The sequence below is a fragment of the Filicampus tigris genome, chromosome 12 (genome assembly GCF_054856515.1).
Source record: "Filicampus tigris isolate MCC_2025a chromosome 12, RoL_Ftig_1.0, whole genome shotgun sequence".
Lineage (NCBI taxonomy): Eukaryota > Metazoa > Chordata > Actinopteri > Syngnathiformes > Syngnathidae > Filicampus > Filicampus tigris.
Genome location: NC_141228.1, coordinates 1419450 through 1442735, shown reverse-complemented (window position 1 = coordinate 1442735; position 23286 = coordinate 1419450). Strand labels below are relative to the sequence as shown.

The 23286-nt window shown below is 44.8% G+C and overlaps 1 protein-coding gene across 6 annotated transcripts in view; it reads right to left on the bottom strand.

Moving 5' to 3' along the window:
• The window catches only part of LOC147138023 (tetraspanin-1-like), a 75628-nt gene extending 54051 nt beyond the window's left edge, over positions 1-21577 (bottom strand). For 4 of the 6 annotated variants that reach the window (XR_015088997.1, XM_086047512.1, XM_086047509.1 and 1 more), the window contains exons 1-7: positions 21328-21577; positions 19174-19337; positions 10294-10437; positions 8337-8585; positions 7244-7309; positions 5897-5971; positions 2142-2240 (exon numbers count right to left, since the gene is read on the bottom strand). Coding sequence is in view for 4 of the 6 variants with exons in the window: in XM_086047512.1 (XP_085903638.1) it covers positions 2142-2240; positions 5897-5971; positions 7244-7309; positions 8337-8540 (444 nt within the window). In the remaining 2 variants the exon portion in view is untranslated. Of the gene's footprint in view, positions 1-2141; positions 2241-5896; positions 5972-7243; positions 7310-8336; positions 8586-10293; positions 10438-18772; positions 19133-19173; positions 19338-21327 lie in introns of those variants that run through there. The other 2 variants (XM_086047513.1, XR_015088998.1) reach the window with 2 other exon arrangements.
• Between the last annotated feature and the right edge of the window lie 1709 nt (positions 21578-23286).

Here is a 23286-nt window from a genome sequence, read left to right as displayed (position 1 = left end):
AAAACCCATTTGAGGACAAATTTCTATTCTTCGTTTTTTGATCCAACGTGAGACTGACAGTTTTCTGCTGTATCTGCGGTGTCTACTATATATAGATTGTATATACATTGATTTCACTTGTATATTATTGTGGTTTTTAAAGTGGTTTTTAATCAACTCAGCAAATTATTGAACTCTAACGGACTTTTTGATCAATTCCAATCAGGATTCCGACCTCATCACAGTACAGAAACAGCTCTTATCAAAGTACTAAATGACATAAGATTGAACATTGACGCAGGGAAGGTGTCAGTCAGTGCTAGTCTTAGTGGATTTCAGGGCAGTATTTGATACAATTGATCATAACATGCTGTTGAACAGGTTGGAAACTTGGGTGGGATTAAATGTAACAGTCCTAAAATGGTTTAGGTCTTAGAAAAGGAGTTACTTTGTGACCATTGGAAGTTTTGAATCAGATCGGAAGGCCATGATGTGGGGTTCTTCAAGGGTCAGTCCTTGGGCCCCTTCTGTTCAGTCTGTATATGTTACCTTTGGGTCAAATGCTTCAGAAAGCCAATGTTGCCTATCACAGTTATGCAGATGAGACACAGGTATATATATCAATGTCCCCAAATGGCACCAGTTCAATCAGCGTATTGTGTCACTATCTAGAGCAAATCAACAACTGGATGAACCAAAATGTCCTCAGCTAAACCAAAACAAAACAGAGGTAATTGTTTTCGGCAATAAAGAGGATTGCTGTTAGAAAACACCTGGAGTCATTGTCTTTAGAAACCAAAGACCAAGTCTGAAATCTTGGGGTGCTGATAGACTCAAACCTGACTTTCAGCAATCATATAAAATCAATCACTAAAGGAGCTTTTTACCAGCTGAAAAACATATCTAGACTGAAGGGTTGCATGCGCCAATCGGACCAGGAGAAACTTATCCAAGCTTTCATCTCCAGTAGATTTGATTATTGTAACGGTCTTCTTACTGGACTCCCTCAAAAGATCAAACATCTGCAGCTCATTCAGAATGCTGCAGCTTGGGTTCTTACCAGAACAAAGAGATCGGAACATATTATTCCAGTCCTAAAGGCTTTACACTCGCTCCCAATTAACTGTAGAATAGATAAAAAAAATTCTACTGGTCCATAAATCACTGAACGGTTTGGGTCCTGAATACGTTAATGAAATGCTTATTGAATATAAACCCTGTAGGGCTCTGAGATCTGCAGAGTAGGGTCAATTAGTGGAGCTGAGAGTTCAAAGTAAACATGGTGAAGCTGCATTTAACTGTTATTCTGCAAACAAAAGGAATAAGATGCCAACAGAAATGAAGTCTGCCCCAAGTGTAAATGCTTTTAAATCCATTAAAACTTTGTTCTCATATCTTTCATTAAGGTCCTCTATTCATTCATTCATTCATTCATTCATTCATTATCCATACCGCTTATCCTCACAAGGGTCGCGGGCGTGCTTGAGCCTATCCCAGCTGTCTTCGGGCAGTAGGCGGGGGACACCCTAAATTGGTTGCCAGCCAATCGCAGGGCACACAGAGACAAACATCCGCACTCACAATCACACCTAGGGGCAATTTAGAGTGTCCAATCAACTTACCATGCATGTTTTTGGAATGTGGGAGGAAACCGGAGTAACCGGAGGAAACCCACGCAGGCACGGGGAGAACATTTAAACTCCACACAGGGAGGCCGGAGCCGGGATCGAACCCACGACCTCTGAACTGTGAGGCGGACGTGCTAACCAGTCGTCCACCGTGCCGCCCTAATGTCCTCTAAACAATTTTAAATAATTTTTTTCCATTCATATATTTTAGAAGCCCAATTATATTTCTTTACTTTCCTTTTGAATGGTTTTAAAGTTTTCTGATAATGTGTTTAAATGTCATTTTAACTACTTTTGTTTCTCTGCTTTGCTTTTGAAATGTTGTTAACTGTTGTGTTTGTAAATGCTTGTAGCTGTTGCCTTTGCTTGTGTGAAGCACATTGATTTGCCTTGTGTATGAAATGCGCTATATGAATAAAGTTGTATTATATTGTATTTTGTTGCCTAATAAAATGGTTACTATATCCATAAATATATAAACAGGATTACTTGTAATAAGCTTGATTTACATACAGTAGAAGGCAGAAAATTCACCTCTGTCATGGTGGTGTTCCAAAGCTTGATGACATCAGCTTTAATATTGTCATGCTTCTTTAAATCAGGGGCAGCCCACACGCTGAGGATCCCCTTGGCCTGTAGAAAAATGAGTAGTATACAGGTGGAAATTGGTAATTGTCTCATGCAGTACGGGTTTCAAAGCTTATTTCAATTTAGCGCATGGTCCCTTTCATTTTATTTTTTAAGAAGTTTTTAATCCCACTTTTGTTTGTACCTGATTTTATAGTTCACCTTCTGACTAGAATATGACTTAATATTTATTTGAAAATCCTTATCTTGTAATTACTGCCTGTGATCCATTGACATGGAAAAAGTTTGCATTATTTTGTGATGCTTTTCCAACTTTCTCTACCATCTCTTTCAGTTGTTTGTTTTGGGGGATTCCACCCTCAGTCTTCAATTTAACAGGTAGGCCTACAATGCATCAGTGTGGAGACAAACGTGACATGTCTTTATGATAATGATCCCGTATGTGGATGAAGGTGCAGCATTACTACGCAGAGAATTAAATATTTGTCGGGAGATGAGACCGTGCAGTGATGTTTTAGCATTTCCAGAAAATTATCTTTTTGAGCGGTACCGTTTCAGGTGACAGTCCATCATCTACAAATACTGAAAAAAAGTTTCTGTTGAATTTACTCAATTTTATTTCTTACACGTGGTTGCAGGAAATACAGTCATCTGAATCCAGATACATTTTTTTTAAGTAGACTTATACATCTACTTAAAAATCAGGCTCCAGTTCATTTTATTTTGTGTTACCACCCGACGAAATATAATTGAGTAAATTCAACCCTAATTTTTTTCAGCGTATCCCCATGAAATTACGTCGAGGTCTGTTTGGACAATGTTTTTATATTTCATCAGCTGTCAAATGCACTTCTACCGCGCGCAATTGCACCTAAATGATATCAATGAATAGGCAGAAGCAAGCAGTTTTCCTCTTTTATATTATTGTGAAACTTCCGCATATTTTGACCCGAGCACCAATGTTCTCCCACGGCCCTCTCTTGTTGCCATGGTGACTCAGCAAATCGGGGCTCCATTGATGCTGTCTTTTCATAGTTGTGATGCACACGCTTAACTCCAGGTGAAGACACTCTGAATTGAGTGAACTGATTCAAATCAGCTGTTCTGGAACCAGAAACTGAGTTTCCTATCTCAGAGTAGATCAACTCAGACTTCAGGATTAGACTCAGAGTTTGATGAACATGCTTTGTGAAACGGACCCGAGCTCTGCTCTCACAAGTGATTTATAAACTCAAGTGGGCAGCAACCTCTTCGACAACGCACGGCAGAAAATTCAACCCAGTTTGAATCAGAACAAAATGACTCAATAATAGTTCTAGCCAAAGAAAATAGTCAGCATCTAATCAATTCTATCCATATATTTGTTTTGCTTCCAATGATTTGAATTGCATCTGGTATTTGACGATACAGTATTTTAGTTTTCTAATGAATAATGTATTCAACATGGGATATTTTCCCTTCTTAAAGGGACGGTGGGGCGGTGGGGCCGGGATGGCCATGTTTTCACGAACAAGTTCATTTTATATATTTTTTGATCAGTAAAATGAAAAAAGTTATCATTTTCTATTTTATCAATAAATTGAGAAATTAGGAAATAAGTGACTCTATGAATAACGCCCCTTGTTAATGAGCAGAATGGCTGCGCCCCCTACCGTTCTATCCTTGTTCGCCCGGAGTCACGTGAGGAACCGATTCCAAACTCTCCATTGGAAATCATTGTACTTTCATTGCTTATAACGTCCAAAAACGGCGATCAATTGGCACCAAAATTAATGTGGACATCTCTACCAATGCCCACTTCAACATATCAAAACGATTAACCTCTCCGTGGCTGATTTATATGAGAATGAGGAAATGTGGAAGTCAGCAGAGCTACATAGGCTGGAACCCGCGCACACTGCCTCTTTGCTTAAAAAAAACAAAACAACAACACTGCTTCTTTGCTGATCACGGCTAGGACGGGCGAGGCATTAAACACCAGTCAGGATATTTACAGAGACTGAAGTCTGAATGAGACGTGCACATTTATTTGTATGAGGAGTGCCCCAGATTTTCGGCTTACAATGCGCCGTCCAATTTGGAAGGTAACAGCCGAAATGGTACGTTCCAATGCGGTCACACTCTCGGCTGTGCAGTCAGCCTCGCTGGAACTTTTCATTCGCTGTTTTGAGGGCTTTTCTCACTCTCAAGCCGCTTCACTCGGGCAGAAGGGGGCTGCAAGCAAAAAGCAGAGACACCGCGCGTGACCGCTTGCGAGGAGACATGAAGACAGGCTCATCTTCACCTCCACACGCTGGGCGGACAGTAAGGAGCTAATGTTGTGCTAACGCCTTTTGTTTTAACGGCCTGAAGCTAGTTGTTGCTAATCTTCCGCTGTCCCAATCCGACCTTTAGCCGGGGAGGAAAGCGGGGGGCTCCAATCTGCCTGCTGCTGCTGCAAGCCGTGTCTCTCTCCCTCCTGAGACATGAATATAGCTTCGCTAAATGTCCGAAATATAACCAGTCGGGGTTCGTGTGCGCATTCATGCTCTTGTCTGCTTCAGCTTGTGAAAGTGGAGGAGCAATCGCCACGGTATTTTTGATTTTGTGGAGGTGATCATGATGAGATCACGTTTATGTCAATAAATCCAAACTATTGTGCAGAACACTTTTATACTTTCACAGTTTGAAGTGGACAAGAGTAGTAATGTGCATTTGCATTTTGGTGGCGATCGGCCACCGTTTTAGACAACAGAACTGACAATGCGAGCAATATTACCAAGCATGCCTTCCTCACGTGACGTAGACCGCTGAGACCGAAAATATAACATAAGCCACGCCCCAAAATTTGTCGTAAACCTAATCACAAAGAAAGACCTTAAATCACTACAGAGTCTTTTGAAGTGGGCATTTTAGTACTAATGTTGTTTTTACATGCAAACCTATTATATAAGTGCCAATGTTAAGCTCACCCAAGTGTCCCTTTAACCATATTGACGATAGTATTCAAATTCTAATGAATTATTTTACAAATCAAATATTCATCCATAACTTTTCATTTGGGGTCATAAACATTCATGCGTTTGATCAGTGCAGCAATTTAGCAGTTTTTAATCACTGTAGAAATGTCTATTGATGCTATTACTCTACAAATAATTAAGACAGAGAAAAAAAGTCCACTAGCCACACATGCATCCATTCTGCTCTACGTTAGATTACCCTCCTTTCACCTGGGGACGCAGATTCAGCATCCCGAATGGGAAAAAAATGCACTATTTCCCTTTATTACAATCTCACTCCTCACCAACCTCCTTCTATATAGCTCATTTTGAATCCTTGTAATTATTAGATGTGGAAGTAAATGGAAATGCAGCATGTGTGTGGGCAGGGTAAATATGTAATATGAAAAAATGCTGATTTGCATATAAAATGCTTCAGCTTCAATATTCCAAAACAATACATTGCTCAAAGTGAAAGACAGCACACACAGCCCCACGCAATCAGGAGTCATTAAGCAGTTGAATGTACTGAGGCAGACAAACTGGCAATTCAACAATTTACACGTGGATGAAGTCCAGAGAGTGGGATGAGGAGGTGAGAGGGCAAAGGGGAGATGAGAAATAAGTGAGAGATGAAGGAAATGGATGGAGGAGGCGCAGTAGAAAATCAGAAGGAGCCAAGTGCAGAAGGGGTAAGGAGTGAACATGAAGTGTAGTACTTACAAATGAAGAATAAGCCAGAGCTACAACTGCAGCTGCCACTTGAGCAATGAAAATGATGAGAATGATGGAGAAGAACTGCAAAAGAAGAGAAGACAATTGTTAAATTCTTGTCACAGTTAGGTTTGATTGTTTCACCTGTGTTTCAAAAGTTTTTCCTTGCCGTTTGGTATTCTGTTGCAACGACGTGGCTGTTTTCTTGTCTTGTTACACTTAAAATCTGCTGGTGTTAATTCAACACCACAGGATGTCAATTTTAATACCAGAAAAGTGTCTATATGCATCCACTCTAGCCGGTGTTAAAATAACATTTACTAAATTATTAAAGACAGCAGGAAAATATAGTGTGTGTGTGTGTGTGTAATGACACCTATTGAGTGTTTGGATTAAAATGAATGATTGTTCATGCCAACACTATACAGTGTGGGAAAAATACCCATTTCTCAATAGCTTAAATGAAACAAATTACAAAATTCCATTTCGAAACACTTTTATTTTATTAAATTCATTTCAGACAGCTCATATAAAACAGCAGTAGAGCATACAGTGTGCATGATCTTTCATCATTTTCATGTGTCCATTATGCCAATAATAAAATCATGTCAGACACACGAGTAACAGTGAAAAAATCCTCCTCAATTCTAAATGCATTCAGGAAATCATCAAAAATCATAGTAATAACATCTGTGGTCAAAATAAAAGAAATGTGTTATCATGAAGATGTTAACAATTAATATTTATATATTATATACATTATCCATCCATCCATTATCGATACCGCTTCTCCTCACAAGGGTCGCAGGGCGAGCTGGAGCCTATCCCAGCTGTCTTTGGGCAGTAGGCGGGGGACACCCTGAATTGGTTGCCAGCCAATCGCAGGGCACACAAAGACAAACATCCGCACTCACAATCACACCTAGGGGCAATTTTTAGACAGTTTATATACATTATTTATATCTATATTTATTAATACATGTATCACAGCCTTTTATTGTTTTTGTTCTATTTATTGTATTGTTTGTTAAGGGCTTTGTTACAGCCGTAGCTGTTATGAAATGTGCTATATAAATAAAATTGTATTGCATTGTATTGTATTGTAATTGTTCTGAAAGAAGGGGATTCATTTTCATTACCCACACATGAAAACATTCCATTACATTGCTTTTCATCTAGGAGTTGGTGGCAACACTAGACATTGACCTTTTCACCTGGGGCTCGTTCTCTTGAAGTGTGGTCCAGAAATGTGACATGAGAGACAAAAAATAAACTTGTTCAAAACCAGGTCAAAATTATGTATGCTTTAAATCAAACCTTACTGCTGTGTGCTCTGAGCAAATATAGTTCACTCACCTCTTTGTTCGCAAGAGTTTGTTGAATGTCGTGGTCTACTCCATTGTGCCATATTGTGCCTGTGCACTAAACACCGAGCAGTCAAGTAAAAAAATAAAATAAAATGAATTATTTTTACATTTGAACAGCTTCAATACCATCACGCCAAGATCTTCAGTTGAAAACTGGTAAAAATGAACAATTGTATGTTGAAAATTAACTTTGAATGGTGAAGAACGGCCGTCAGTCACATAGTGTTACTTAAGAGGCCCGGTAGACATATCAGCATTTGCTTCGCAAAATAAGGAACTGTGGGCTGTTCAAATGCTGCTGACTCACGCGCAAAAATACACTGAAGTTCCATCCATCCATCCATTATCTGTACCGCTTATCCTCACAAGGGTCGCGGGGCGTGCTGGAGCCTATCCCAGCTGTCTTTGGGCAGTAGGCGGGGGACACCCTGAATTGGTTGCCAGCCAATCGCAGGGCACACAGAAACAAACATCCGCACTCACAATCACACCTAGGGGCAATTTAGAGTATCCAATCAACTTACCATGCATGTTTTTGGAATGTGGGAGGAAACCGGAGTACCTGGAGAAAACCCATGCAGGCACGGGGAGAACATGCAAATTCCACACAGGGAGGCCGGAGCCGGAATTGAACCCACGACCTCTGAACTGTGAGGCGGACGTGCTAACCAGTCGTCCACCGTGCCGCCCTACACTGAAGTTGCACGCACTATTTCTTTGACTATTTTAAGTTAAGTTAGTATTAAAAAGGACATCACACTTGGCATACAGCTTACTAGGTCGTTGTAAAATGAAAAAAAAAAACTTTTTAAAAAATGCTATCGTAATTTGCAGCAAACTAATTGAACTTTTGGGTCAACATCCTGAAGTACATTGGTTGTAAGTTACAGTCGTAGTTGATGAGTAGGGTTGGGCACCAAGAACCGGGAATCGAGTGGAAGCGGGACCATCATTCCGGCTCTACCGAAACCATTCCGATTTTAGAATGTCGGTGCTAAATTTCGATTCCTAGTTAACCGCGCAGAAGAAGCACGAATGAAGGACAGATAAAAAAAATCTGTGCGCACGGCGCGCAGACCCACCTGCCGCCGAAGCTGTGTCGCAATAGTGCAGTAGCTCACCCCCACTTGAGCTGCCATGCTCCTCAGCCCCTCCGCTAGCTCCGTGCCAGCCGACAAGCGTGGCGACTCGTGCGCCGGGCCCTTCCCATGGATTTTCGCAGTTGCGGCGGCCACTGGGACACCGCGATGGCAGCAGTCGCCCTTCGCGGGGTCAGTGATCTTCATTCGGCCGACGCTTAGCCATAGAACTGACACGATGCGGCTCGTGACCTAAAGTCAGAATCAGCTAAGTGCGTCTAATGCCAACATTGAGTCAACAAGTTCAACACACAAATGCAAACATCCAGCTAATATTTACCTTACAGCATACACAGCTGCAGCATATACATACATACTGTACATACAGTATATGGTTACATAGACTGCTTAGATTAGATAGACTTTCCTTGCTTGCCCTTAAAATCAGCGTTGTGTTTGTCATATCTAAAGAAAGACAAGGTTAGCATGCTTTCAGTAACAGCTGCATTATTGTATTGTCTTGAACTTCTCAAAAATAAAGTTCTTGTGAAAAATAATACAAAATAATAATACAAAAAATTGTATTCAAATACATATAAAATACAATGTCATTTCCGGCGCCTCGCGAGTGTTTGCCCGCTACAGCAGCTCCGGCTCACCGGTGAGCCTTTTCGTGTGTTTTTTCTACCTTACTATTTTTCTACCTCATACCTTTTTCACATAATTGATGGTCATAAACTTGCGTAGCAATGGACACCCAAATTGCGGTATTCTTGCTGCTGCTGGTGGCTATTTTTTGCGCGATCGTGTCCGGAGACTTGGCTCGGAGCCGCTCCCCCATTGTTTACAGCCGTAATCAGCTGTTAGCACTCTGTGCTAATCCTGCGCCGGCTCCCAGGGCGAGGCCTGATATCCCCCGTGAGCTGAGGAGGAAGAGACGGGGATCTTGGGTGGGGGTTAAACGCTGGGAAAGGAGAGATGATACCATCCCATCCTCCCGTCTGTTATCATGGGGAATGTTATCTCTCTCCCCAACAAGATGGACGAGCTAGCAGCGCTTACCCGCCATGAGAGGGACTTCCAGGAGGCTAGCCTGATGCTATTCATGGAGTCGTGGCTAACAGGACGTGGTCGTAGAATTGGACGGCTTCCAAATCATACGCGCGGACTGGACGCTGGAGAGTGGTAAGAGGAAAGGAGGAGGGCTGGCTGTGTTTGTGAACGATAGATGGTGTAATCCTGGGCACATTACGATTAAGGAGCAGCTTTGCAACAGGGATATTGAACTGTTAGCTGTTGGCTTGAGGCCATTCTACATCCCGCGAGAGTTTAGTCAAGTGATCGCAGTGACCGTCTACGTCCCCGGGACAGTAAGGTGTTTCTCCAACAACAAACGCTGGATCACACCAGACATAAAAGCTCTCCTGAAGGAGAAGAAGAGGGCTTTTGCGTCGCTCAACAAAGAGGAGCGGAAGATTGCGCAACGCCAGATGAGGAGGAGGATCAGAGAGGGGAAAATTGGGCGAATGAGCTGAACCGCTTTTTCAATAGGTTCGATCAGATGCCTGCCCCCACTCAGTCTCTCCTGCTGCAGCCTCCACCTACTCCTCCTGCTGGGTGTGTCACCCCCTCCCTTCTTTTCTCCAAAGTCCCCAGCTCCCAGCTACACCAGACAGCCACCACTCCCTCCTGCCCAGCCTTGGCCTTCACAACATCTCAGGTGAAGAACCAGCTGAAGAAGATGAAGGCGAGGAAGGCAGCTGGTCCAGATGGCATCAGCCCCCAGCTTCTCAAATCCTGCGTAGACCAGCTGTGTGGAATTGTCCAGCACATGTTCAACCTGAGCCTGAAGCTGGGCAGAGTCCCCCAGCTGTGGAAAACATCCTGCCTGGTCCCGGTGCCAAAGACCCCCCACCCGAAGGAGCTCAACAGCTCCAGACCAGTGGCGCTGACGTCTCACCTGATGAAGACCCTGGAGAGAATGGTCCTCATCCACCTGCGCCCCCTGGTGAGCTCCTCAATGGATCCACTCCAGTTTGCATACCAGCCTGGCATCGGTGTGGATGATGCCATCATCTACCTCCTCCACACTTCACTCTCCCACCTGGAAAAGGCGAGGGGCACTGTGAGGCTCATGCTCTTTGATTTCTCCAGTGCTTTCAACACCATCCAGCCCACCCTATTGGGAGACAAGCTGGAGCAGGGAGAAGTGGCCCACACCCTCACCACATGGATCCAGGACTACCTCACAAACCGGCCACAGTATGTGAGGACACAGGACTGCGTGTCTGACGTGCTCCTCTGTAGCACGGGGGCCCCGCAGGGAACTGTCTTGGCTCCCTTCCTGTTTACCCTCTACACCTCGGACTTCAACTACAGCACCCCTACCTGCCACCTGCAGAAGTTCTCTGATGACTCTGCGATTGTCGGCCTCATCACAGGCGGAGATAATCGGGAGTACAAAGAACTTACTCAGGGTTTTGTGGACTGGTGCCAGCAGAACCTGTCATGTTTTTCTCTAAGCGCGCTCTCTCTCTCTCTCTCTCTCTCTCTCTCTCTCTCTCTCTCTCTCTCTCTCTCTCTCTGTGTTAGTTGCAGCCCAGCTGGAGTGGGGGGCGTTCCCTTCAGCTACGCACCTGTGGCGTATCATAATCAGCTAGGTTTAAAAGGACACTGTTCACCACCACATCTTGTCTGATTATTGACCGCATTGACCCTATTGACCTGTTTTTCGGTTGTCAATATTTCCATGCCTTGTGCGAGCGTTTTGTGTTCCCTATTTGATGTTGCCTGGCCTTGTTTTTGCCAGCATCCTTTGTTCATACTTTGTCGGTCATTTTTTGGATTTTGTAATTAAAGATTTTTTCTGTTCAACGCTTTTGTCTCATTCTGCGTTTTTGGGATCCACATTTTTTCCTGTTCGCTTTTGTCGGACTTGACAGAATAATCCGACCATGGAGTGGCATTTATTATGAGTCTCCCGTCTGGTCGAGCTGCTGCGTGGGCTTTGGCGGTGAGCAATGCCAAACCCGGGCTCCGGTCTTCCCTCCCTGATTTTGTTAAAGAGTTTCGCCAAGTGTTTCACCACCCTGTACAGGGAAGGGAGGCCGGAGGTCGGTTGTTCGATTGCGCTCAAGGTAACCAATCTGCTGCTGATTATTCCATACACTTCCGTATTCTTACGGCTGAGAGTGGGTTCGACGACTGTGCACTTCGTAGCATATTCCGTCGTGGACTGAATTCATCAGTTAAAGACGAACTGGCCGCACGAGATGACACCACCAGGCTGAAGGGACTTATTGCACTTGCTATTCGGTTGAACAAACTGGCTGCGCGACCGTCGTCAGGAGCGTAACTACGAGGGTCAGAGTTCAGGCTTCGGGAGCCACCGGGCCCTCCAGGTCCCTATGGAGGAGTCGGGATCCGCATCAGGACGCCAGCTACCTCCCGAGCCATCCAAGACGACGCAGGAGGAGCCGATGCAGCTAGGCAGTGGAAGGCTACCCCCCAAGGAGCGAAGGCGGCGCGCCTGCTTCTATTGCGGACAGACGGGACACCGTGTGGCTAACTGTCCTACGAGACCGCTCTCCCGTAAGTCTTCCTTTTTGGGGGGTCCGGACTCTAACGATACTGTGGCCTCCATAGGACGAATTTCCAGTGATTCAACAGACTCGAAAAGACTTGAGTTTAGGGGCGAATTGTGTGTGCTTGGCAAACATGTTAATGTTACTGCGCTTATTGATTCAGGGGCAGATGACTGTTTTATTGATCCCGACTTAGTGGAAGCCCTGGGGCTGCTCAACGGAAGAGCTGACCGAGGTCAAAAGGGTTACTGATCTTGATGGGCGTCCTTTAGCAGAAATCACATTTGTCACGTGTCACGTATTGCTCCGTCTGTCTGGTAAACATGCTGAAACGCGTCAATTTTTTGTCATGTCGTCTCGTGCGGCACCTTTCGGCCTACCATGGCTCAAGATGCACAACCCGGACATTAACTGGGGTCGCCCAGCTATAGAAAACTGGAGTTTGTTTTGTCATGCTCATTGTCTTAAGTCCGCTGTGCCGGAGAACACACTATCGGTCGAAGGAGGAAATTAATTTGGATCGTGTGCCACGCAAATATCATGACCTTAAGAAGGTGTTCAGTAAGGACCTTACACAAACCTCAGGCAACATAGAGGAGCGGAGGACTGTGCAGCGCCAGCTGAGGAGGAGGATCAGAGAGGGGAAAAGGTCCTACAGGAAGAGGATGGAGGAGCAGCTGCTGCAGAATAACGCCAGGGGAGTCTGGAGGGGCCTGAAGACCATCTCAGGCCACGGACAACCCAAGACCCAGACTGGGGGGGACCTGCAGTGGGCAAATGAGCTGAATCTCTTTTTCAATAGGTTCGATCAGATGCCTGCCTCCACTCAGTCTCTCCTGCTGCAGTCTCCACCTACTCCTCCTGCTGGGCGTGTCACCCCCTCCCCTCTTTTCTCCACAGTCTCCAGCTCCCAGCTACACCAGATAGCCACCACTCCTTCCTGTCCAGCCTTGGCCTTCACAACATCTCAGGTGAGGAACCAGCTGAAGAAGATGAAGGCGAGGAAGGCAGCGGGTCCAGATGGCATCAGCCCCCAGCTTCTCAAATCCTGCGCAGACCAGCTGTGTGGAATTGTCCCGCACATGTTCAACCTGAGCCTGAAGCTGGGCAGGGTCCCCCAGCTATGGAAAACATCCTGCCTGGTCCCGGTGCCAAAGACCCCCCACCCGAAGGAGCTCAACAGCTTCAGACCAGTGGCGCTGACGTCTCACCTGATGAAGACCCTGGAGAGACTGGTCCTTGTCCACCTGCGCCCCCTGGTGAGCTCCTCAATGGACCCACTCCAGTTCGCATACCAGCCTGTTATCAGTGTGGATGATGCCATCATCTACCTCCTCCACACTTCATTCTCCCACCTGGAGAAGGCGGGGAGCACTGTGAAGATCATGTTCTTTGATTTCTCCAGTGCTTTCAACACCATCCAGCCCACCCTACTGGGAGACAAGCTGGAGCGGGCGGGGGTGGCGCACCACCTCACCACATGGATCCAGGACTACCTCACAAACCGGCCACAGTATGTGAGGACACAGGACTGTGTGTCTGACGTGCTCCTCTGCAGCACGGGGGCCCCACAGGGAACTGTCTTGGCTCCCTTCCTGTTCACCCTCTACACCTCGGACTTCAACGACAACACCCCTACCTGTCACCTGCAGAAGTTCTCTGACGACTCTGCGATTGTCGGCCTCATCACAGGCGGAGATGATCGGGAGTACAGAGAACTTACTCAGGGTTTTGTGGACTGGTGCCAGCAGAACCGCCTCCTGATCACTGCGGGGAAATCCAAAGAAATGGTGGTGGATTTCGGTAGGCGCCGGCACTCTTCACCTGCACCAGTGAATATCCGGGAAACAGATGTTGAGAGAGTCTCAACTTACAAGTACCTGGGTGTTCATCTGAACAATAAACTGGACTGGTGCGACAACACAGACGCCCTCTATAGGAAGAGTCAGAGCAGACTCTTCCTACTCAGGAGACTGAGGTCTTTTGGGGTTCAGGGGACACTCCTCAGGAACTTTTATGACTCGGTGGTTGCATCGGTCATCTTCCAGGGAGTGGTCACCTGGGCAGGCGGCGTCTCGGCCAGGGACAAGAAGCGGCTGGACAAACTGGTCAAGAGGGCCGGCTCTGTCCTGGGCTGCTCCCTGGACTCTGTGGACTCGGTGGGGGACAGGAGGATGTTGGCCAAGCTGTCATCAATGCTGGGCAACCCGGACCACCCCCTCCAGGGCACCCTAACAGCACTCCACAGCACCTTCAGTGACAGACTGTTACACCCTCGCTGTGCAAAGGAGAGATTCCGCCGTTCCTTCTTGCCTCTCTTCTTGCCTGCTGCTGTCAGACTCTTTAACAAGAACATTGTGTAGTCTCTACAAACTGGCGGTCATTAGTGCAATTGTGCAGTTCTGCACCTGAGCTCATATCGTGCAATACCCAATATTCCCCACTACTGTAATACCGTGCAATACTCAACATTCCCCACTACTGTTAGTCTAGTTTTATTTTTATCCAATGCTGTTCCTTACATTTCACTACAGCACTGCAGCACTGTCACTTAGAGTATTTTTTCCTCTGTACTATGTACAGGCCGAAATGAGTGTTCCTCATATTTTTTATGTAGATGTAGGTTGGTGTGTATACACATGTGTATATACACATGTTACTGCGTATATCTACATAGGTTTGATTCTAAATGTTTGCCGTCAATGTTACACATTAATGGCCACATTATGCCGCCGCCCCTGTGTGACCTATATCTTTGCTACTGTAACAATGAAAATTTCCCCACTGTGGGATCAATAAAGGCATTCTTATCTTATCTTACCGCCACATCGGCCATATGATCGCGCCATTGACATCGCGCCACTGACATCGCGCCATTGACACCGCGCCATTGACATCGCGCCATTGACATCGCGCCATTGACATCGCGCCATTGACATCGCGCCATTGACATCGCGCCATTGATATCGCGCCATTGACATCGCGCCATTAACATCGCGCCATTAACATCGCGCCATTAACATCGCGCCATTAACATCGCGCCATTAACATCGCGCCATTAACATCGCGCCATTAACATCGCGCCATTAACATCGCGTCTAATTCGGCACTCCCTAGCTCTCGCCTCTATCAAGTGTCACAACCAGAGCAGGCAGCATTGAGGGATTATATCTTCGGTGCACTGACAGCGGGCCACATTCGTCCGTCCACTTTACCACTGGGTGCTGTTTTTTTTTTTTTTTATTGATAAAAAAGATGGGACACTAAGACTGTGTGTAGATTATCGAGGTCTTAATGACATCAAGAATAAGTACCCACTTCCCTTGTTGGATTCCGCCTTCGCCCCATTGCAGTCTGCAACCATTTTTTCTAAATTAGACTTGCGCATTGCTTACCATTTGGTCCGTATCAGAGAAGGTGACGAGTGGAAGACGGCGTTCAAGACACCCCTCGGTCATTTTGAATATTTAGTGATGCCATTCGGGCTGACAAATGCCCCGGCTGTTTTTCAGAGTTTTATCAATGATGTCCTCAGATATATGCTAAATGTCTTCTGCTTCATCTATCTAGATGATATTCTGATCTTTTCTAAGGATATTCAGGAACATAAACAACATGTCTGTAAGGTCCTTCAGCGGTTATTGGAGAATCGACTGTAGATTAAAACCGAGAAATGCGAATTTCACGTGGAATCGGTACCGTTTTTGGGGTTTATTATTGGAAAGGGACAACTGCGAGCTGATCCGGTTAAGACACGGTCCGTGGTAGACTGGCCAACCCCTACCCCTAGGAAGCAGTAACAGAGATATCTTGGTTTCGTTAACTTCTACAGGGTTGTTATTAGAAACTACAGTCAGGTCGCAGTCCCTTTAACTCGTTTAACGTCCAGCAACCTCCAGTTTCGGTGGAATGATAGCGCCGACGCAGCGTTCAAAGAATTGAAGAAGTTATTTACTAGTCCACCTGTGCTTATTCATGCTAACCCTGATCTCCCTTTTGTCGTTGAGGTTGATGCTTCTAATTCAGGGGTAGGAGCGGTACTTTCTCAACGGGCCCCAGTCGACCAAAGGCTCCACCCCTGCGCCTTCTTCTCCAGGAAACTCTCTCCAGCCGAGTCCAACTATGACGTGGGGAACCGGGAGCTCCTGGCCATTATCTTAGCCCTTCAAGAATGGCGTCACTGGCTGGAAGGTGCCAAGGAACATTTCACCGTATTCACTGACCACAAGAACCTTGAATACATTCGCTCTGTGAAGCGCCTGAACTCCCGTCAAGCCAAGTGGGCGCTGTTTTTTACCCGGTTCAATTTCACTCTCACCTATCGCAAAGGATCTCGCAATCAAAAGCCAGATGCCTTGTCGCGTCTCCACGACCCTGCAGTTGATGAGGCAAGGCACGAGGCAATCTTGCCGGGTTCATGTATTCGCTTTTGTCGGACTTGACAGAACCACCTCCTGATCAATGCGGGAAAATCCAAAGAGATGGTAGTGGATTTCTGTAGGCGCCATCACTCTGCACCTGCACCAGTGAATATCCGGGGAACAGATGTTGAGAGGGTCTCAACTTACAAGTACCTGGGTGTTCATCTGAACAATAAACTGGACTGGAGTGACAACACAGACGCTCTCTATAGGAAGAGTCAGAGCACACTCTTCCTACTCAGGAGACTGAGGTCTTTTGGGGTTCAGGGGACACTCCTCAGGAACTTTTATGACTCTGTGGTTGCATCGGTCATCTTCCAGGGGGTGGTCTCCTGGGCAGGCGGCGTCTTGGCCCGGAACAAGATGAGGCTGGACAAACTGGTCAAGAGGGCTCTGTCCTGGGCTGCTCCCTGGACTCTGTGGACTCAGTGGGGGACAGGAGGATGATGGCCAAGCTATCATCAATGCTGGACAACCCCGCCCACCACCTTCAGGGCACCCTAACAGCACTCCACAGCTCCTTCAGTGACAGACTGTTATACCCTCGCTGTGCAAAGGAGCGATTCCGCCGCTCCTTCTTGCCTGCTGCTGTCAGACTCTTTAACAAGAACATTGTGTAGTCTCTTCAAACTGGCGGACATTAGTGCAATCGTGCAGTCCTGCACCTAACCTTATATCATGCAATACTCAACATTCCCCACTACTGTTAGTCTAGTTTTATTTTTATCGAATGCTGTTCCTTATATATCACTGCAGCACTGCAGCAGTGTCACTTAGAGTATTTTTCCTCTGTACTATGTACAGGCTAAAATTAGTGTTTCTTCATACTTTATATGTAGACGTATGTTGGTGTGTATATACATGTGTATATACACATAGTTACTGCGTATATTTACATAGGTTTGATTCTGAATGTTTGCCGTTAATGTTATACATTAATGGCTACATTATGCCGCCGTCTCTGTGTGACCTATATCTTTGCTAATGTAACACTGAAAATTTCCCCACTGTGGGATCAATAAAGGCCTTCATCTTATCTTATCTTATCTTATCTTATATACTGTTCAAAAACAGCCCTTTGAGTAATTCATAGTAAAGTTCATAAACAGTAAAAAGTTCATGATATTAAAGAACAGTGAAGTACTTGTTGTTAGTCCAAAAATAACTTTGGGTTTTGTTAAGAATGGGAATTGAGAATCTTTAGGAACTGGAATCGAATCAAAGTACAGGAATCGGAACTGGAATCGGTCAAATTCAAATGATGCCCAACCCTATTGGTGAGTGCCACTTCGTGGATGTAATGGCGTAACGAGCAGAGCCTATTTTTTTTAATGACGAGTCGAATATCATGAATTAAGGACAGCGTGGGACTCGATTAAACGGTTTTGTTACATTGACATTCTACTAGTTTATTGGTAACAAGTATTGGTAACAAGTATTTTAAGGGTAGAAAGAGGTCTTAATTGAATGGGTGTGTTGTTATTTCAGGTACAGGAAGTGGCCGCGAGGGCTATTTTTAACCACTCAAAATATATCACACACACAAGACAGCAAAAATCTGTTTATATTATCTCTACAGTATGTATGCAATATTGTATGCAGTGAAATCTGGCGGCATTTACCATACAATTGGGCCATATTTTCTCAGAACCACCCCTGGTTTGGAAGGTGTAGTATCTCTCGTTTTGTGAATGTTATTTTCATTTTGACACTTGGACAACCGGTTGGTTTGCCCAATGTTTCATCATGGACAAGCTTTAATTAGCTGATGGCTGTTCAGATGTTGAGTGGTCATGCAGAGTCTTTGGGCCGCCTTCAAAATTACATGGCAGCAAAACAGATGAAAGAACATGGTCACAAAACAATTCACATTACATACTTAAGTCAATTTCCTATAGGTCTAAATGGCCAAATGAGAAAACCCACGAGGGTTTTTTGCAACTCAATATTCACATAAGTTGGTGAGGCCTTGTCTTCCAGATTGGGAAAAGAGTGTGACAATTTTGTGGACATAGATAATGCGGACATTAACTTTTCGCATGAACATTTCAAAGGAATAAAATTCCTTCAAGGACAATGGGATTTTCGTATCTTACTTACATATTACACTTTAGAGAATAGGCGTATTGTTTGTCAAGCAACTGACAAATGACGCCCATTAGACTGAATGTAGTCTGCTGGGGACTCACAATCCAAAAAAAGTCACGTGCAGCTCATCACTCTACACTCTACACCTGTTTCTACCAAAACATGTTAAATACCCGTGTTAATCAACCCGAGTGGCCGCGTCGACCATGTGACCACGTGACCTCACATGATATACAGCTATTGGCCAATCTGTTTTAAACAATATGAAATAGAAAACTCAAGTGGACACCAAGTTATGAGGTACATTTTTTTCCACCAAATACTATCATGTAAAGGTTTTGCCTACCTTAGGGAAGTTTGATTCCATCTTCCATCAAGCGAGGAGGAAAATGATGCTGAAGAAAATTTTCTCGACTCTAACCAGTCAACTTTAATCAATATGTAAAGGCGTGGTTTCAATTTCAAATGGACACCAATCAGGGTCAAATCCAGGTAACACCCCATATTAACAATGTATCAGTGTTACATCCTAGACTACACAGGCTATTTATTACTGGTGGTGTTAAAGCAACTGTTTTTAACACTGTTCCTGACCTTTGAACACTGGCCGATTTGCAGTGTACCAGTGGATCGCTGAGCATTATATGTGCTGGCCCCCGAACCCTTCCCAAGTCTATAGACACTTTGATCTGAACTTGGTATTGATTTATTTCTGGACCTGTCACCTCAGATATTTAAAGTCCTTACCAAGTATTACTGTGGTCTGGTGTACTGTGTTAAGGTTCTACTCCAACAAATCAGCAGAAGTTTATCCACGCTTTTATCTCCAGTAAACTTGATGATTCAAAGTCTTCTGACTGGACTCCATCAAAAGAAGATCATGCAGCTCCAGCTCATTCAGAACACTGCAGCTTGGGTTATGACCAGAAGAAAGAGATCAGAAATGTTATTACAGCCCTAAAGGCTTTAGACGAACAGCGCGGTTTGGCTATGAATGGGTGAAGATGCGACTTATAGAGCTCCGCAGTCGAAACTCCGAAAACACATTTAAGCAGATATTTGATGTGGAAGGTGTAACAGCCTTTTATTGCAAATATTTTCATCTCTGGTGGAATATAAACATGCCAGTCAGGAAAGCCCATTTGTGTAAATCGAAACCCTCTCTATTATTGGGCGGTTAATCGTAAAGTAATTTCAATGTTGATGACCGACTTCACAGTAACCCCTAGCTGGTTGTCGTTGGAGAGGGAGCAGTGCAGCTCTCTTGGTTTGGATGCAGTGGTCTGGTTGCCAACTCCTTTGGATAGATCTGTCCAGGCGGCAGCGTAATGATACATTCTATGGTCAAGATTTGGAAACAAGACACACTTGGAGATTGACTCGCTGTCCTTTCTACTTCAAGTGGCTGGAAATCCCTCCTTTTGACCGTCACAACTCAATAAGGGTTTCCTTAAATGGAGAGGGCTTGGCATTTGCAGGATAGCTGATCTTTTTTTGGGCAACAGTTTTGCTTCTTTTGCACAACTGCAAGATACTTACAATCTCCCCAAGAATAACTTCTTCAAGTTTTTACAAATCAGAAATTACATGCGCACCCATATGCCCTTTTTTGAAAGACCACCCCCAACTGTCTTAGACTGGTGCCTTCTGCAACTAATGGACTCTGATAGAAAACTGCCACATTATTATGACTTCCTGATGTCTATCAACCCAACTTCTATGACCGTTATCAAAACCACGTGGGAGAATGAGATGGGTATACAGATTCCTGATATGATCTGGGACAAAAGCCTTAACGAAGTTAATGACTGCGCCGTTAACATGAGACAATGCCTCATTAAATTTTGAGTCATTCATAGGCTCCACTACTCAAAATCGAAAATCCATATGGGGGCAGATATTTCGCAACAATGTGACAAGTGCAACTTAGAGGAGGCAACCCTCCTCCACAGTTTCGCTCTTTGCCCCAAGATGGAGTGATTTTGGATGCGCATCTTCTGGACCTTTTCTGATGCACTGAATGTTAATCTAGAACCAGACCCTATCGTAATTATATTCAACTATTCAAACTCTATATCAAGGATGGGCAATTCCGGCCCTCAAGGGCCGGTATCCTGAATTTTTCCTGAAATGTCACCCTGGTGCAACCCACCTTATTCAAATGATCAGGATCGTTATCCAGCTTCTGCAGACCTTGCTGATGATCATTTGAATCAGGTGTGTTTCAGCAGGGACTGATGGAAAACAGCAGAGCTGGGCAGTCCGTCCCTGGGCCGGACCGGTCGGACCCTCCGGCCCGGCCGGATGCCCATTTTTGGGGCGGGGGGGAGTTGTCTGACAAATTTTAAAAAATGTCTGGACTAAGCATGGCCGGAAGTCGATTTTAGTCCGGCCCACTAATCGGCCCTCATGCGTGTGACGTGCTCGCGAGGCGGCAAAATTTCATCTCAGCCTACTCGATGAAAGGCTTCTTTTTAGGCTTCTTTCTACTCCCGCGTCGGCGCGAGCGACAACTGATGTTATAGGGATTGTGGTATTGACCCCCCAGCATCCCCCGCCCCCTCCTGTAATGGTATGCCCCAGTTGTAGGTGGGAGGCGCGGGTTACATGATGTGAAAATAAGGAAATAGAAACACGCTTGAACGCACGTTGTTGTCGCACGTCTCTTCTTACACAAACAACTGCCACATTGATTCACATGACTGACGCATTGTGCTGTTGGGGACAGGTCTGCAACACATGCCATGCACACATAAGGATTTGTTGCTGCTCTGATCAGTACATTATATCACGTTTTGCGATGACACACAGTTTCCCACACGTAGAGGATGCCCCATGCAGCTCCTTGCTGCTGCAAAGCAACTAGTCTAGCAGCGTTGTGTGTGGAGAGAATTTACTCACCCACGTTCCCCCTTAGCCGCCACCTTCCAGATCGTTTTTGCATTAAAATCAAATGCATCGTCTAGTCATCTCGGTCCCTTTATGGTTGTAACAGGCACGATATCCATTGTGGTCGCTGTCTTTTTGAAGCGACGCCCCCTCACTTGTTTGAAAACAACTTGTGTCCACGAGAATATATATTATTATTATTTTTTGTTCTGTTTTGTTTTTTATTTCTTTTGGAGTATATTCAAGCTGCGCGCAGCACTGACTCAAGGATGATGCAGCCACATCAAGGTGGAGTTCATGCACTTCTCTGGCGTCTTCCCTATTTCCGGCAATACGCCATGGCCAACCAGCTGTGTATAGTGGTTTGCTGGTATGCTTTTTATTTTGAAGGCCGGGAAGGAGGGGAAGTGTGGAAAATAAATAAGTAACTTGACTACGACTTCTGGCTGGCTATTGGACCCAAATAATTATACAATACGACAAATCCAGCCCGGGGCTCGCAATGCAAGTAAGCACACACACGTTGGCTAAGCACTACTGGCGCATTTGAAGCGTGTCCACAGCGGGTTCAAATGGTAAATTAGCCAGTTAATGATCTTTAAAAAGCTTCTGCCGTTAAAGCATTTCTCCCGTGGCGACGTCAATCGTGGATGTTTTTTTTTTTTTTTTGGTCGGAGGGCGGAATGGGGCGGGGGCCGACAATGTTTATGAATATGGGGAGTAGCGGCCGGAAGGGTACCCAAGTCAAGGGTGGAGGGTCACAGCCGGACGGGCAAAAAATGGTCAAGTGCCCAGCTCTGGAAAACAGGCAGCACACCGGCCCTCAAGGGCCGTAATTACCCACCCCTGCTCTATATCCAATTTAAAGAAGGCACAGAGGCAACTTATTTCCTATGGTATGGTGACAGCGAAGAAACCTATTCTTCTATTCTGGAAGAAGGAGGCCCCTACTTATTGGTTGTGGCTCAGTGAAATATTTAACACTCTCAACTTGAAAAGATAAGGTTTGCCTTGAAAAACTGTGACTCACAATTTAACAAGATCTGGTCACCCCTTGTCCGCCACCTACGAAATGATGGTTCCATTCATGATTAAATACCTTTATTCCTTGGTTCCATGACAAATTTGAAAACAATATGAGTACCTTGAGCAGATGGGTGGGGTCGAGGAGGCTAAAAATGTTTTTTTTTTTTTAAGTTTAGTTTTTTTCCTTCTACAGTATATTTTCTTTCTTCACTGAAAATGAAAATGTGTCGTTCTACTGTTTCATTTGGTTCGAATCCCTTTAACAAAAACATATTTGACAAAAAAGGCTTTAGACTGGCTCCCAGTCAGCTGGAGAATTTATTTTAAAATTATACTTCTGATCTATAAATCACTGAGTGGTTTAGGTCCTGAATAAGTTAAATAAATGATAATTGAATATAGGGCTCTGAGGTCTGCAGACTTGCGCTCAATTAGTGAAGCCCAGAGTTCAGAGCAAATATGACGAATCAGCATTTAACTGTTATGCTGCATGCAAATGGGATAAACTGCCAAATGAAGTCAACCCCAAGTGTAAATGCTTTTAAATCCAGGTTAAAATAGATGCTTTTTCCCATACCTATGGTCTTTCAAAGCATTTACATTTTTCTCCCCACAATCTTGGTTCTTGTGCTGCACGTTTTCCCCCCCGTGATGAACTACATTTTATTTCTTTAACTTGCTTTTAAATGTTTTGAATTCTTTGTAAATGGTTTTAAATTTTGTATTTTTGATTATGTGAAGCACATTGAGTTACTTTGTATGTGAAATGCGCTATATAAATAAAGCTTCCTTGCCTTGTCTTACTCACACATATGACAGGTTTTGCATGTAAAATAACCAGAGATGGGCATTCTGTCCAAGGGATGGAACGGTCCTTCTGTCCATCCCACACTGATGCAAATTTTGTGGATGAACAGACAGAGGACGAGAAGTTTTTTTTAGGAG